At 42.1% G+C, this 17,695-nt stretch overlaps 1 protein-coding gene across 1 annotated transcript in view; it reads right to left on the bottom strand.

Moving 5' to 3' along the window:
• The window catches only part of SOAT1 (sterol O-acyltransferase 1), a 190,181-nt gene that overhangs the window by 20,128 nt on the left and 152,358 nt on the right, over positions 1–17,695 (bottom strand). The window contains exons 8-12 of the mRNA XM_078643762.1: positions 14,728–14,806; positions 13,943–14,024; positions 12,598–12,643; positions 11,680–11,809; positions 8,370–8,467 (exon numbers count right to left, since the gene is read on the bottom strand). Coding sequence (XP_078499888.1) covers positions 8,370–8,467; positions 11,680–11,809; positions 12,598–12,643; positions 13,943–14,024; positions 14,728–14,806 — 435 coding nt within the window. The remainder of the gene's footprint in view (positions 1–8,369; positions 8,468–11,679; positions 11,810–12,597; positions 12,644–13,942; positions 14,025–14,727; positions 14,807–17,695) is intronic.

Consider the following 17,695-nt stretch of genomic DNA (forward strand, 5'->3'; position numbering starts at 1 on the left):
CACACAACGCCAAAATGGTCAGAAATGTGCATTGGAATATTTTTAACAAACAGCATCTTGCATTTTAAGGACACAAAGCTGTTGGTCAGCATAACTTATCTGCGGCACACCAATACTACAAATGCAGGATAAGAATGTTCTAAAAAAAATTAGGCATTGTAACAAAATTACGCAAATATACAGCACATACCTCTTTAAAACACACACACACGTACAACGTTTAATATTAGATGGGAGGTAAAGAATGAAATAAGCAGCTTTGGTTTTTGTATCGAATTCAAGTCACCTAAGGGTGCACGCACGACTGAATGGTCTGACGTTCTAACGAGTCCCATATCGAACACGGTGGACGCTTTCCCTGCCCACCAGAGGATGGTTTCAAAATAGCTAAAGACGTGGAGACTCTGAAGGTGGAACTTCACCGTCCTCTCTCCTCGGAGGCAGAGATACGACACGCATACAGAATATGTATAGCCACTGACATTTCTTGGGCTAAACTGCCAGAAAGGTGGGGCAGAGCTACAGATGAAAAATGTAGAAAGGGTGATGTTGCTGCTCTTAACTACATAACAAACGTGTTTAACGTTTGAAGTGCAGAAGATGGTGCGGCATGCTGTGTCACTATGTCCTGAACTGGCCATGAAGTGGACTGCTAAACGGGCAAAGCAGGTGCTTAAGCAACACTAATGAGCGCTCTCCATGAGCGCTCTCCATTGTAACCAGACAAAACCACCGGAATGTCCAGTTTTGCTTCTGCCTCTTAGTTGTCATGTAAACGCAATGGTAAATCACCATGGCAATCCTAGAAGAGTAAACAAACTGGTACTATTGTAGTTGTACTGCTGCAAGCCAAGGCTCGACAATACATGCTGTGCAGCCAAACTTCACTTTGGCAGCCATCGCCAAGTGGAACCAGTGTGAACACGTATTAGGGCAACAGCTAGTAAAACGGCAGTTTACAAAGTGATTTCTCGTCGGTGAGGCCTTTGCGCTCGCAAAAAGTAATAGCACATAAAACTCAAACCTGAGCAAACTTTACTACCACCCTCCCTAAAACTGTGTCTGATCCTACTAGACAAACGAGAAGTTAAATATCTTCCCGGAAATGCCAGAGCCCGACGATTCATGGAAATTGCTTCATTTCGTAGCAGTAAGACTACAGGTGTCGTTGTACTTACTGCTGATCTTCGTCGATTGAGGCTCCACGTCTTTGTACACCACACACCCAAACGCACAAGAGCTTCAAGTACTGAATTAATACTCATTCTACTTCTAGTAACCATTAGCACTACAATCCATCTTACAACTGAGCGAAGGCAAGCCAGACACGTTTTATACATGGTTTACTTTGGGACTGCAGCTGTGAAAGTTAAGTCGGTAATAAAAAAAAAAGTTTATAAAAATAATGTCTCTGGAGTGACAATACTGGCGTGAAAACAAACGTAATTATCAAAGCATTTATGGGATGGAATGTGCCAATGCTCATGTCCGTACTCCTCCTTCTGCCCAATTCTTTTCTATGGCCAGAAACCAAGAAAAAAAGCAGACGGGGGTAAGGAAACTGAAAGCGGCGACACGCATATTCACAGGAACACACACGCATTTCTTACGCATGGAGCATGCATGCGGCCAACTTTGCATGGGGCATGGAGCGCGCGGCAGTGTCCTGGGCTCCAGTGAGCTGAGGGAGCCCCGCGTGTTGTAGCCCGTGTGAAGGAGCCCTCCCGCAGAGAGAAGTCCGACGGGAGCCCACCCAGTCTCTGTGAATGCTGCTGTGGGGCTCCTGTGAGCATGACGGAGCCCCGCGTGTTTCTGCGCCAGTGACCGGAAAAGAGGCCCCCCTGCCACGAGGAGACTAGAAGGGGAGGAGCGCAGTCCCCACAAGAGCCGGTAAGTGGGGAGTGTGGAGCACGCGTGAACATAAAAAATATGCTATCGCAGGAGGCTGACTTGCCTCGGAAGCGGGACAGGCGATGTGCACAACGCTAGGCTGTACGTGTGCGTACAGCCGCCCAAATCGCCAAAAGCTCTGCGCGTGCCCATCTCCTGTCCCACTTCTGAGGCAAGTCCACAACAATAAGCCTCGCTGGCGACAGCGCTTTGCGCTGCATACGCCAGGCTCGACCTAAAAAAGGAAACAACAAAAAGAAAAGGTTGTAAAACAAAGAGGGGAAATTACACCACTATTCAATGTAAGCATTTTCTGAATGTTAAAACTTACGTTTTTGCCAATGCTTTCTTACAATAATGGCGCTCATGAAAATATTGACTGTGCAGTGATTTATGTCTCGCATAGTCCTCTTTCCATTTGGATTGCTTGCCACACAGGTGAATATTAACCACATGGGTGCTGCTGACGAGCTCAGCTTGTCATGAGGCGCAGCGGAGCTGCCCTCATGACGAGCTGAGCTCGTTACGGCCGTTGGAACGTTCGCACGTGGGGCTAATTTCCCCGCTGTGCTGAATGTTCTAAAAACGGGTGTGGCCGTGACGAGCTGAGCTCGTCACCAGCACGGTGGCGCCGTGCGCGCCCCCACTCCCCCCCGCACAGCGGGGGAAAAACACCCCGCAGCGAAGGGGTTAATTGGTTGGATTCGTGTGTACTTCCTAACCCGTGATCAAGGAGGCACTGATCTCGAAACACTTTGGAAAAGTTTTTCCGTGTTTGCTTACTCCAAATAAAACCATACTTCTAGTATCTGGCAGAGGAGACTTGAGGATTTTTTGGGATCGTGAGTGAGCACCTGATATATATATTATCAACCACAAATGGGAAACTGGAAAACTTGACCCGCCAGGATATCACAGCAAAAGAGGGGTCCAACTTCCATCATCCTGAGACATGACCCTTTGTCTTCAGAATTCAAGGTGTCTGCCACCTGTTCAACGCACTTTTAACAAAATTATGTGCATTCTACGGCCTCAAGCAATGAGATCGTTCTAGCACACAGCAGTGAAACATTCGAATGCCTCTGCTACCAACCACCACATAAATTGACAACCCATTCTCCATATATCTCAAATCACCTTCAGTCATGAAGTGGTTTCTCACTGCCAATAGAATTAAAAGAAAAACCAACATAGAAAGGGGGGGCATTCTCCAAGAAGCCTACATCAGTGCTTCCCTCACCAAGAAACTGTATAAGAGCTGTCTCAGGGGAACCCAAATAAAAACAATTTTTAGGTCGAACCTAAGGGCAGCGCGCACGCACTGCTCGCTCTGCAAGGCATATTGTATTGGGGTATGTACTGGAAGCCCCTCCCACTCTCCGCCCATATTTGTCATTGGCTTGTGGCATTTTTTTTCGTAAATGCTGGCTTTTGATTTGTAAGTAGGCTAGTTTGTCCCTCCTTGGTACTGCCTTCTCTGCATTGGTTACCTCCCATAATGACTGGACCTTTTACTTGGCTTGTTACACGAACTGCATTATAATTGGGTGAATACTATTTTGTTTATTCACTAATGGGGGCATTGCTGGCAGTTTTTTTTGTATCTGCAGCGTGCCCACATGACAATTGTGGCCTCTTTTCGTATAGAGCACTATGCCACTCTAACTTTAAAAGATGCTGCCACTTACTACCACAGCACTCACGGCACAAAGACTACATTCTTTCACATTTTTATTTTTATAAATGTGCATGCGGAGCGCTATGCACGCTTTAGGGATGCCGCTCTCTTCTTTTTTTAATCTGTAATGTGGAGCGTGGCGCTCACTTCACAGATCTTGCGCTCTACAATTCAATAGGCCTTACTTTTGCCAAAGTTTTACCTATTGGTATTGTAAATGACAATGCCTTCTAATATTATAAAAGGCATTGCCATTTACAATGCCAACAGCTCAAAATCTCGGAATTGCGAGACCTATTGCATTGTAAATGCTTGTTTCTTCTTGGCAATATTCAAACACATTTAAGCTATACTGGATCCATCCACCAGATGGCAGAATTATCCTTTGCTTAAAAAATGTTAAACGCCAAGAAGCTAAAATTAACGACCCATTCCCTAGAAGAGAGCTAGTATTTCAAAGCAATAAAAGCAGTGCAAAAAAAAATATTTTTTTTTTTACTTTTGAACTGTGTATGCTCACAACATGTACAGAGTTCAACAACGCACCAGAAGACATTCACTCACACAGACCAACAAACTAAAGCCATTCATGCACACAGCCCAAAGATCGTTTAAAACCTCGTGTAGTTGGGTTCGCAGAGGGCCGTGCAGAGCACGAGCCGTGCTGTGCCTCTTGTTGCGAGTGTGGTAAAATTAACAGATCTCAGGCAAAGAACTCCTTCACGGGTGCCCATTGGGCATTGCAGTGCGGGCCCGACGAGGAGGATGCTCAGATGATGAAGCATGACACATTTGGGGGTGTGTGAGCACACTTGCTCCTATTGGAGCTTATTCCACTGAGCTGACAATCCACTAGTTCTCAATCCTTCATTTCTCCTAACTTTGTCTAAGGAATTGCACACTCTTGTATTTAAGTTATGACCAAAGGGAGCACGATCAAGCGAAACATTCCTGGTTCCTCTTGTTTAACCCGTTGGCCGCGGGCAAATTCCCCGCTGTGGCCGTGTGCTCATGACTAGCTGAGCTCGTCACGGCCACACCCGTTTTCATAGAACGTTCAGCCCAGCGGGGGAATTAGCCCCGCGTGCGAGCGTTCGGACCGTTATGACGAGCTCAGCTCGTCATGAACACACGAGCACCGTGGCTCATGACTAGCTGAGCTCGAGCGTCCAACGGGTTAAAGTGCCTTCGTTGAAGCAATCAATCTATTGCAACCCCTTCAAATAGGGTTGCACCCAGGTGGCAGCACACAGCTAGTCTAGTGATGCAACAACCCCATGCCATGTCAGAAGGCAGAAGTAAACCTTCCTGCCGCCCTGACTTTGTTAGATCCATCGCCAGCATTCGATACCTTGAATCATCTGATCCCAGTAGATCTGTGTATCGAGGGCTGTGCACAAACCTGGTTCTCTAGATTTTGTCTGGGTGGTAAATTCAAGTGTTGGATGGGCTTTTCTCCTCATTGGTCAGATCCTTCTCCTGTGGGGTCCCTCAGGGTTCGAATTTATCTCCCTTCTTATGTGAATCAGTCTTCGGGATTTTATTTATTTATGTACCGGGATGATACTCCGATTTTAATAAAAATTTCAAGAGAGTAGTGATGTCGATCAAATTAATTTCTGCCTGCTACAGCCAAACACTGGATGCCCCACCATCACCTGAAGTTGAACGGCGATAATAATGATATCCTACACCCTGAGGCCTTCTCCCTTTTTGGAGCCGTACATTCTGGCCCACCATGCTGGGTATTAAACCCACTACGGAATCCAAGGGAAGAATTTAGGAGTAAAATTTGATTCTGCTCGGTCCATGACTGAATAAATCGAGTCTGTGGAATGCTCACTTTTCTTTCAGTTGAGAACCTTATGGAAAATCTTGCAACTGTTTTCATTTTCTGATAGGTCTTGCTACGGAATGCCTTCATACAAGCATGTCTAGACTACTGCAACTCTGTATTGGACCTTCATGCTCACTTGACAGACTAACAGCTGGTTCAAAACTATGCTCCCAGATGGGCTCTAGGAATAAGAGCCTGAGAACATATTTCACGTGCTTTGATCTCTCTCCCTTGGCTTCCTGTTAAAGAGTCTATCCTCACATCTCTTTGCGAAGTGGACAGAGTTGTGTATTCACCAACTACTCTCTTCCTGGAAATCTTTTTAAATGCTAACATCCAGCACATGCTCTGAAACCTTCTGACCATTCACTACTGATGATCCCTCAGTTCCAGCATTCTTCAGAGGTCGAGCCTTCTCGGCTGCGGCAACATTAAAATGGAATTTTTTGCCCAAAGGCTTGAGGAAAGAATTTAATCTTTTCTAGTTCAGGAAGGAATTTAAAATCTTGGCTATTTTGCAATCAATGAAGGCCGAGGTTTGATGCACAGCAATACTGAGGTTTATGTATTTCTTGGATATGTTGTCTGCTCCAGGATACCCATCAACAGGGGTGACAGTTTGTGCTTTATACGCTCCATAACAAATATACATGGACAAACATTATTAACTTTGAAGGCAAAAGGTCCCATTCAAGGTATCTTTTTAACAAGAGATGCATGGGACAAAGACACTTTGATATCAACAAATTGTTACTGTCAGGAACAGTCAAATTCAAAATGGCACACAGAGTCCCTTGTTCTTACATCTCGAAAAGGATTTGGCATGAAGAAATTCAACAAACAGCTTTCATAATTGATACTTCTGAAACTGAAGTGTCTGGTGTTAAGGGGTATTGCCCACACTTGTTCTAGACAAGCAATACACTGAACACAAATGTGATCAATAACTAAAAACCATGGCTACTTCTAGCTCCTTTACAGAGCCGGTAGCTTGCTGGACAGACCCCCTTGTTTTAGTCCAACCCATTTATCCCACGACTTCTTCAGACCGTCACCGCTTTCCATCTTCATACGTGTTTAGTTGATGACAACTCATCACACTGATGTCTACACAGTCTTCCACACCGTCACTTTCGATAGCCCAACTCTAATCCATCCCTTAGAAGTTGATCATGTGGACTGTTATTACCTAACAATAGTTACAAACCAGTGACAAAATTTAGAAATATTAGTATCAAGTCATAGCAGATTCGTATACATGGTATTCTGCAAGTCAGGAGCAGGTTATTTAAGTCAGGGGAAGAATCAGGAAAGAATAAAAAACTTAAATAGATGAAACAGCAAACGCCTGGAAGTTATTCTAGATTTAGATTTACATCTCTTGGTATCCAAACTACCATATTACAATATATCGCATCGAGAAGTAGAGGAAGAGGATGCTCCTTCTCACATCTCACAGCCAGGACCTAGAATGACCTTCCGAAATACATCAGAACCTCCCCCTCCCTCATGGACTTCAGAAGGAACCTAAAGACAGGCTGTTCCAGACAAAACAGGCATGATCTCTTACCCCTTCATTTCTACCATACACAGTGCCTGGATACCCTCACGGGGAAATTAGCCGCCCTCTACAAATTCACTTAACTTCTCACTGCCAGTACCCTAGATCACTCAATAGGCACACTGTCCTGCCAGTTAAAGTCTAACAACTAAAAACTGGCTAACTTCTCGGCAAGAAAAACTTAACTATGAAGACATATCTAGAGTCCTTATCTAAATGTACTAAATACAATTTGGCCATTAACAATACCACATTTAGTAAATAAGAGCTGTTTAATCTATGTTTTATGCTGTTGACACCCATGCAACTTTTTGTTCTCCTGAGACCGCTCTATACACTGAAGTCAATCAGCTTAGTATTACTCCGCAGTAGAGACCGCATCAAAATAAGGTATAGATTTCATATAACTCCCATGCCTGGATCTACATTCATCAGTTTCAGAATTCCCAGGTTTCAAACCTTACAGCCACCCCACAATTTAAACCCTAATGCCATAAAAAGTTTCTTCTACATTCACAAAAAAAATTCTAAGTCATAAACTTTAAGTGCCCTATTAGGAGTCTGGCGGTTCGCCATGTGACAGCCATGCCGTCCGCCTGCCAGACTACGAAAAAGTGAATCCGGAAGCTGGGTGGCGCGAGCTGTGGAGGAGTGGTGGTGCAGCGGTTTACAAAATCAAGCCACCGCTCCGCCAGAAACTTGTAATCAGAACCTAAGTTGGTTAATGCAAACTAATGTAAATGAAGAGGATGCACACCATCTCAAAACAACACCCTAGATTGATTTAACAAGTTCCACCTCATTTCGTCTTACTGAATACTAAATTGACCATTAGGATATCAGCATACTGAAAGTATCCTATTTTTTAAACTAATAGCCCATTGTTAAGTCCTACCACTGTACAACCTAGAATCCTGGTACAAATTCTCATATATCATTCACTCAGCACCATGACTATGTTAGAAACAGAAGAGCAAATAAGACTACTGGCTGTAGGGCTTCGTCAGTGTAAGTAATCAATATCACACTTGGAACTTTTATATAACTAGTAAAATAGACAATGGTCTTATAGCCAAAGAAACTTCAAACTCCTTCACAGGATCGGTTTCACGTGCAAGACGTTTCTGCTGCCCCAATTTATGAATGGACTTTAATCATATACTTTAATTTTTGAAAAACACCTTTACATAAAAATAAAGAAAGTATCACCCTTCCTCTATGCACCATAAAAACCTTTCACAGTTCCATGCAATATCTGTCGCTATAAAGAGAAATCAGTCATTGTGAGTGAGTTAGTTATGTCTTGTAAGTACTAAGGCATCATTCAATGTCTGAAGAAAACAGAGTAAAAGGTGGTAATCAACGTGGGATAAGCACACAAGTTAAGGTGGTTATCTTGTTACCTTGTAGAACATCCGGTCAGCAAATCGTAACATTTCAGCAAATGCGTTTAACCAACAATGGAGCAGTGCAAAAAACGCCAGGAACAGAACCAGCACACCTGTATTGATGAATCCATAGAAAAAGTTAGAAACATACCACCGTTCTGTCCTCCTTTTGCTTAACAGTTTCCTGCCTTACACAATTCTGCACATGCCAACGTCACACTGCAAAACTACAGATCCATGCTATGTATTGTGCTGAAGAAACACCTTAGATTGCTGTACTTTTACCAACAGATCTTAGGTTTGCCTCATAAGGGAGGAATAATCAGCTTATTCAAATACAGAGATGTGACGAGGAGGCATCAAATTAACTGAGTAAAAGACCTCACCTTGAGGGTAAAAATAAAGTTTCCCCAAGGTCTGGTGGGTAATTATTTACAATCTTTCTTAACTTATAATCAATAACCCTAAAGTATGGTACAACATTTGGCATTCAGTGTCCAGAGAAGAAACTCAAAATTATAAGATGCAGTTTAGATTTGACATCTAATCTGCATAAACCTAACTTATTCCATTCTGTCTCACAAGAGATGCAAGGAGGACACTTGGCCCCTAGACGATCCCTGGACTGAATACAAAATCAAAAATGATAAATCTGACGGGAATGCAGGGCACTGGGAAACTACAAGTTCCCACTGGCAATAGTTGCAATAGACCTACACTAAGGCAATGTCCACCATTTCTTTTTATTTATAAACAATTCAGGATGCATGCATTAAGTGTCAAGATAGCAAACACTAAGTGTATCAACAGTAGACTCATGCTGCAAAACTGAAGGATCCAAATGGAAATCTATCTCTGGGCACCATCTTGGGTAGCAATTAGAGTTAAAATGGTAATAATCCATACTGGGTGCATTTTCTGTGGAACATTCCTAAGCACAGCCACTTTGGTCCCATTTTATCATTCACCTGTCCACCAGTAATGCAGACAGTGAGAGCGTATGATCAAACTGCACAACCACAATTGCTTTTATGAAGGGTCATGGTTTTGATTATTTGGAGAACATTTCTTGCATTTGAAGAGGGGAGCTTGTATATAGGAGAAGCATCACTGTACTGGAGATATCCGCTTGATGAACAAATGCTTCTCTTATGAGGTCACATCCAAAGTTAGTCTAGTAGTGTGACTAGAGTTATGGGAGATGGAGTAAGGAGCAGGAGAATGAGGCTCCAAAGTCCTGTAGAGGACCATGGCCTGAGAAGACCCAGGGTACTGCCTGTCTAATGTACTGCATTAAGTTCTCCTAATGCTAATCACAAGAAGGGTCCCATTTGATAAAATGTTCCATGGTTACAATGGGCAGCACAAAGACAGAATCTGATTAAAGCATCTAAAATGGACTTTCAGGAACAGTCTGTACTACAATCAAATTGGAATAATTTGTTCTGACAGACCATCTGAGGGGCAAATACGTGAGAATGAGTACTGTGGACCAGGGAAATTTATGGTCCCATACAACAGCAGAGTTCCTGTTTAGGTATGAAATACTAAACTCTGATGGGATGCGAATAAAGGTTCTTAATCCTTATGTTTTGCGAGGGTTCCACAAGATACAGCCTATCTTCACGTACAACTCCATCTCAGTCCTTTGCATCAAAATGCAAATTATGCCAGCTGCATGGTGAAAGAGGTTGTCCTAATATGCCAAAATTCTGCTGATCTACCTTACTGATGAAATGTCCTTATTCTTTGCTTCAAATCCATTTTAGTCAAAAGATTCTGACTTATGCAGATGTTTAAATGTTCCAGGGACATAGCGGCATGAAATGGTTTCATGTGCATCTTAAGTTTAAGTTGCTGAAGAACTGTCACTCCAAGAAATTTTCATGAAAAACCAAAATGTTGCAAAACCAGTGTAGTGAATAAGCAAAAATTCTACATAAAAAGGTGAAATGATTTTTAGTTCTGGGTCTTGAGACCGCTTTAGTTGTCTCGCCTTACTAATTAATTTTTCAAAAGCTTAATAGATAATATACGTACACAGCAAGACCTTTGGTCAGTGGTCATCACCCATTGGTCTGTTAAATTGTAATCCACGTTAAGCTTCCGCTCACCACACCATACAGCTCGGGCAATCGGTCAGCCTACTTTACCCGCTGGCATACTTCACTTGAGTGACTGTACAACACCTGGGCACACTGCCCTAAAAATAGTTCATTTCTCTTCAGTGTCACACATGATTCAAAGTGTGCTTTTTGCATATATTCTTTTATATTACCTTTAAATACTGGTTATTTATTTTGCCTGCACTTCGGGTGCCCAGTTAGATGGTGATTTATTTATCACCTCCAGTTGCTGTTCTACAGTATTCATGTGACCTTTTTTAGCTGCCAGCAACACAAGTGGTTGGTTAGGCTGTGATTTAATCTGGTCTCCTTTAAAAACAACATTAATAATAAAAAGCATGGAACATCTGAAAGAATTTTTTTGTTAAATACACAACTACTAATGTAGTAACGTACAGTTTTCATCTTCTAGGGTCAGGTATACTAAATGTTTTACAGTCGCAAACACTCTAAATTGGAGTTTGCGACTGCATTAATGTTTTTCAAAATATCCTAAACCCATTTTAGGAGTCAAAGTTTTACTGACTCCTACAATGGGTGTAGAAATTGGTATTTGGAAGGGGCAAGTTATAGCTGCCTCATCCAAATTGTGATTCCTATCCATTTGTATAAATGGTTTAGGACAGAAAGAGCAGTTATAAACCACTGAAAAATCAGACCCCCCCCAAGTTGGGGTGAAAACTCATTCACAAAGCTAGGGACAACTGCCTACTCTCCAAGAAACTTTACAAAACATTTTTTCCCCCAACCACCCTCTTTCTTTGAAGGAAACCAAATGTTTTCCAAAAGCAATCAGCTATGGTGGTCTGCTAACCCTTTTAGGTCACCAACCAATATGTGATAGCCACTTAGAGAGAAATGCAGTTTGTAATGTAATCCATGAATATTAATGAGGTAGTTCAAACTGCGATCCATATTCAAGAATTTTTGGGAATACACGTATTGATACATAGGTTGCGACAAGTGTATTAACACATCTTGCCCTTAGTTATGTGGGGCAGGCTTTTTTGGTGTACCTTTGGAATAACCTCCCTTTTGAGCCAAAAGCTAGACTAATTCATTTAGAAGTTTAAACCAAATTGAAAACACAAATTTAAACCTTACGCAAGTAGAACTGGAGTATGATGAATGATGGTGTTCACAGCTAGTTTAGTTCTCAGGAACAAAGCAACTGAGTGATAAAAAAAAAAAATAATCACCTGGTAGGATGGAGTTGAAGATGCAAAGTACCAGAATCCTCAAGTTGAGTGGCTCCTGGCTGATGTTCCGGAACAGTGGTATACACAAGCGCACAAAGATGTAGTATACATAGAAGGTGCAGCCCAAAACCTGCAAAATAAACCGCACGCCATTGTGAATATTTTCTTATCTTTGGAGGGATTTTTATTAGAACCGGGAGTCTATGGTCAACTTGAAGTAAAAATAAATTTAGCAAAGAGAAGAACCTGTCAGAAGAATAATCATTCTCCCCCCCACCCTCTAATCCATTCTCGAAACCAGAAATCTGAGACACCATTACCATACCAGTAGACAAAAGAGGGATAGTTTAAAAGCCACACTTCAGAGTCAATGTCCCTCCAGATGCAAAACGGCAACAAATCTGTGTCAGACACCAGAAACTCTGCAGTCATTGGAGACCATGGTTTCTACCAGGCACCCAAATCAAACAAAGTCTTACCAAAGATCATGGAATTATTGTCCGGTACCACAGGATCCAGAAATCGTCTGGTAGAAACGCACAGTAATGCATCCATGAAATACACTACAAGAACTGTATTCAAACCAGATAAAATAAACTCTGGAATCCATATCAGTCTTCAGGGACAATGGAATCAGACCCAGAAATATGGAGCTATGGAAACCCTCCCAGACACCGGAGACCCCAAACCTCTTCAGTAGAAAATATAGCAGCCCCATCTCGAATCTCTGTAATAGACACCAGTGGAATCAGCAAATATCTCAGGAAGCAAAGGTCCAATGTCTACAGAATTGCTTACTAAACGAAGATATTCCTACCAAACTGCAGTGCCTTGGTACCCCAGTGGATATTGGTGGATTGGTGATCCTCCCCTCAACAATCAGCAAGATACCTCAACACCAATTTTAGTGTAACTCACCTGGGCAAATTTGGAGGCTACATAACCCCATCGGATGGTTGGATTCCTATATAAAAAGAAGGGCAAATTAGATAATTCATGGTAATACATAAAATTATTCTAACAAAGTGAACTCGCATGTTAATAAAACCGGAGTTTTCCTTTTGCCCCCAGGCATGCCTACAAATACCTAATTCAGTGGTATATTCAATAGAGCACAACATTTAATTTGGTTTCTGGTCAAACACATTTACCCACTAAATAGGCATGTTAACACTTTAGAAATGTTGTAAATTGGAACAAGTTTTCCACCTACAATAATGCGGTCTCTCTGGTGCCTCCTGTGTAGCCATGTAGACAATACAGAGATCCCAGGCAATAGTCCTCTAAAGTGCATTAGATTGAATAGGAAGTCTCAATTTTTTTACTTTACATTGCAACTATTATTTACAACAAATACAACTCGCAAATCAGCTACAATAACATTATAAAATCTGAAGACACTGGGTGGGGGTAAAGACCAGATAGAGGAAATTAGTTTTGGAAAGTGATTCGCGTAAAAAGCATCGGATTTCAAGGGGAAAGATTTCCAGAGTCTAGGCACCGCACTACATATATCTAAACAACTCTCACTGCTCCTCCAGCCCCTGTCCTCACCATCATAGCATGGTAGGATGAGCCTTCAGCAGGGGTAATAGACCAGTTGTTTGTCCAACGAGTTACCCTGGTATGCACACCACACCAATTGCAGACTCTATGGATTGCTTCAACAGCATCCAAGTTTGAAGCAAATATGGAATAATATTGGAACCCAGGACAGAGTGCAGACGATGGGACGATGTGACTAATGCACAAACACTACATAGAAGCACGGTGTTCACCATTAGCTGGTCTTTCATTGTGGTTCCACACGGCAGTCTTAGAAGAAAGGCATTACCAGAGACCAAACAGTGCAAGAAAAGCAGGGTTAAATTGATCAAAGGTTTGGACAAACAGGAGTGTGTTAGATCCTCTGAGTATGCTTGAGGCAATCCTAATTCTGAGAATTGGACATGATGAGATCCCACAACACTCTTCTTTCTCACTCATATTTCCGCTCGAGTCAAACAAACCATAACCACTGGGCAGTGGATAACCATTAGCCTTCAATGATTAGATGGCTCTTAAGCACACCGTCGCCCGATCTCAAGCGGTTTACCAACTCAGGTTGTCAGAGAAAGACTTAAATGTCACTTTAACATTGCTCGTATTTCATAAAGACTGCTGATAACGTCATCAGTATTTCATCTCTTACCAACTGGCCTAGTGAAGTCTTACAACAAGACACTGGTGGGACTTATAAACTTGAAAGTGGTTCCATGCTTACCTAGGGTAGCTGTCTCTGTAGATTAGCGTGGGAGCAAACAGGAAGTAGAGGTAATGTGTTAACTGTGGCACCGGAACAACACCTGAAAGATAAGAGTCTCTTAAATAGTAACCATTTATATAGGACGTACAGACAAAATGCAGCAGCCACTGGTGTTGTAAGCTGTGTAAAAAGTGAAAACGGATAGAGGATACAACAAAACTAAAATATGATGTAGCAAAGTGTTTGGTATGCAGAGAAGTATCAGGGGCATAGGGGGCACTGTGCTGTAGGGTCGAACACATGTGCTCACATAGATACCATAGTAGAATTTTCAGAGACATGCCTTCGAATGGTATGGAGTACAACTGTATGCTGAAGGTGATGTCCTTATCCAAGTGTGCAGTACAGGAATGTGGTCAGGCAAATGAGTTCATCCAGGATCGCTGAGGTAAGGTTAAATTTATATGCTAGACGTGTTGTGGGGAGATCAGGGTGCTTAGCAAGGTGTTTTGTTGGGATCAATGTGGCGTGCTTTGTAGCTGGCGGGGTCTGATGTGGTTTGTTAGGGATGATGTGCTCATCATAGTGTGCTTTGGTACAGACAGGAGGAGAGGTTTGTCATGGTGCACCGTGGTACAATGTAGCTGATGTGTTTGGCATCCTGTGCGGATTTAAAGCTAGGGAAATGAGCTTGGCATGGTGCACAGTGCAAATATATGGGCTCCATAGGTTCATTGCAAATTTTGCCTTAGAGTAATGTGAATGGATTGTGCTAATAAATGGACAGAGTTTTAATAACTCACTTGTTTTCTCCTTTGTGGAAGACAGGACACGAGGAGCATTTTCTCTGACAAAGGAATGAGCCTTCATGACAAGGCGCACCTAAGAAAAAGAATAACAAATTCAGATCCCAGAAGAGAGGCTAATCTTGCCAGTTCACAAGCAGGAAAAAGAGCAGCACATTGCGGCCACATCATCCAAACCAAAGGCACTCACTGTTCGTAATTACAGGACAGTAAATCTCTCCATGTTACAGCCAGTTCATAAGATTTTGGGGTAGTCTTGCTGATATTAGCCAGTATAGCTACACTTGGGCAAACAGCACCAGATTCCGTAAATAATGATAAATAACCAGAGGACTTTTAATATTTAGAGCCAGTTTGTAAAACACTAAGAATCTCATTTAGCGACTCGCCGTAAATTTACAGAAATACAGCTCATTGACTATTACATTACCATAGCCTGTATAGGTAGTATTACCGCAAACTTACCATACACTGAATAATTTGCAGAAACAAAATCTGAATGGGTTACAACATTTATTTGTGCACAATTAGCTGTTTGCAGGTCAGTGTTTTTCCTGAGATGCAATGTGTTATAATATTAGCACATTACCAAGATGTGGTAATATCATTCCAAATCAGAAGAAAGTATAAAGGGTATAAAGGGTGCTAATCCTTTTAACATATGAATTTGGCAATCTCTTAAAGCAGTCCAAAGAATGACTTTACTGCTCACATCATGAAATCCAAATTTTCCAAAGATCCTTGAACCCAGCCACTGAATTGCAGGACAACCAGAGCTTCCAGAAGAGCTGCTTCCCAAATACCAAGAAGGTGGCATGGATAAACAGGCAAGCCTGGCTGATGACAGCTGATTAGCCATAAACCGGTCCCAGAACCGGTCCCAGGATACTGGTTTCCGGTCCAGGGAAGACATGGCTTGGAAGTTCGGGCTGGACTGTACCCATGAGGCACAGGATCAGACTGATTTGCATATGGCCATGTCTGTACTGGGGTGGCGGAGTGAGCTAAAGAATGATGATGGATTAAACCCAGATCAGTTGACTGGGGGTGAGTGCTTGTAATGTTCAACACTCCGTCCATCATCCCCTTTGGTTTTGCTTTGTTTGCCCTAAGTTGGCAGGGTATGCCCAAACGTGGGGTCCTTGCTCACTTTGCCACTGGATTCAAGCTAGACTGGCTGATGACGGCTAATTAGCCAGAAACCGGTCCCAGAATGCTTGTTTCCGGTCCAGGGTAGACATGGCTTGGCATTTCGGGCTTGAATGTTCCAATGAGGCACACGGTCAGACTGATTTGCATGGGGTGGCGGAGTGAGCTAAAGAATGATGATGGATTAAACCCAGATCAGTTGACTGGGGGTGAGTGCTTGCAATGTTCAACACTCCGTCCATCATCCCCTTTGGTTTTGCCATGGATAAACATAAACCCAACTTTTACTGAACTCAAGCTTGCTACTAATAAAGGACTACTAGCCAGCCTCTTCTTTTCAGCTAGGAAAATGAAAATCATTCCCCCGCATCAACTCCAGATGTTCCTCAATTCAAACTGCATCCTTGAACACCAGATGTCAGTCTTTAGGGCCTGCCATGGCACAATAAAAGCTGGATTGGCAGCGCTGGATGATCTTTTGTCTCATCCACTAATGATTTTGCCTTGCTTATTCTTTTAGATATTTCCACAACGTTTAATACGTTAAACCAAAGAAAATGCTAAAGTGAGTTCTGAAGGTGTGACCTAAAGCTCATCAATGGCAACTTGTTCCTTCAAGATAGGTTTATGTTAAGACTATGTTTCAAACCAAAGGTTTGGGGCAAGAATCACACGCAGATTTCCACAATACTCCAAAGATCTAGGTATGTTCACCAGGATTTACAGGATACAGGCAAGAAAAATGGCAAGTTCAACACAGCCAAGGAGCAGCACCTCTGCATTATTACCATTAATACTAAGCCATATGTTATAGATCCAGCAGTGGAATCCGTTTATGCTCTAGGACACCTAACGGTCTCACAAATGTGTCATAGTCTTTAAGCTCACTAGAATTATTAATCAATACTCACAAACTGCCCCATATACATTGCCTTTAGCTGCTACTAGATGATCAGCACAACAAACATTTAAGGCAAGACGAACATCAGACATTTTCCGCTTCGAAAAATTTAATTTGATGTATAAGGTTTAAAGCATTCAACGTGTTCTACGTCATTTTACTTTAAAGGATAGGCAAAGGAAGCACGAAAAAAAAAATCATTCTAAAATGTAATATCCAACATGGCAAAGATTTTAAGAATCAGGACAGTGTGAAGATTAAAAGGCATGTCTTGCATTATTTTTTTGTTTTAATTTGTCTGCGCGTGCAGGACCTTATTTGTGAGTGAGGAATACCTGTTAAGCTTGCATTGTCAACCAGAAATAGCTTTTAGAACACCATTTTATCACATTGTACCATTACGGAAACAAGACATGCATAGATAAGCTTTGCATAAAATGAGATGAACGTTTGTGGAAGTAACTGTGCTTGGATTCATTTGTACAAAAAGAAGGTAGTGTTTATCATTAGTGCATTAATAGAAGTTTTTTCTATTCTTGAAGGTCTAAATTCTTGGCACTTGTCTATGCTCTCAGTTATTTGCCATCTCTACTGCATACGCCCTAGTGTTCATGGGAAAGAACATCCAATATTTACATAACTGCGTCGATAAGTATGCAAGAGGCCAGCTTGTCAGCCCCTTTAACAAAGTTGTTCACAATATTGTTTCTTATCACAAACCCTGCACTGGCAACCCTTCAATTCTTGACAGACATTTTATTGAGAAATACAAAGCAGCAAGATAGCTTGAAATTGAGAGCACCCATGTTAAGCTGCATTCAGGGAGGAATACACTGAGATAAATACAGCATGTACTTCTAGAACATGCACCAAGTTAAAACCTGTTAAGCTCAGTGGCACACTGAACAATTCATC

The sequence above is a fragment of the Lissotriton helveticus genome, chromosome 1_1, assembly GCF_964261635.1.
Source record: "Lissotriton helveticus chromosome 1_1, aLisHel1.1, whole genome shotgun sequence".
In the NCBI taxonomy this organism is placed as follows: domain Eukaryota; kingdom Metazoa; phylum Chordata; class Amphibia; order Caudata; family Salamandridae; genus Lissotriton; species Lissotriton helveticus.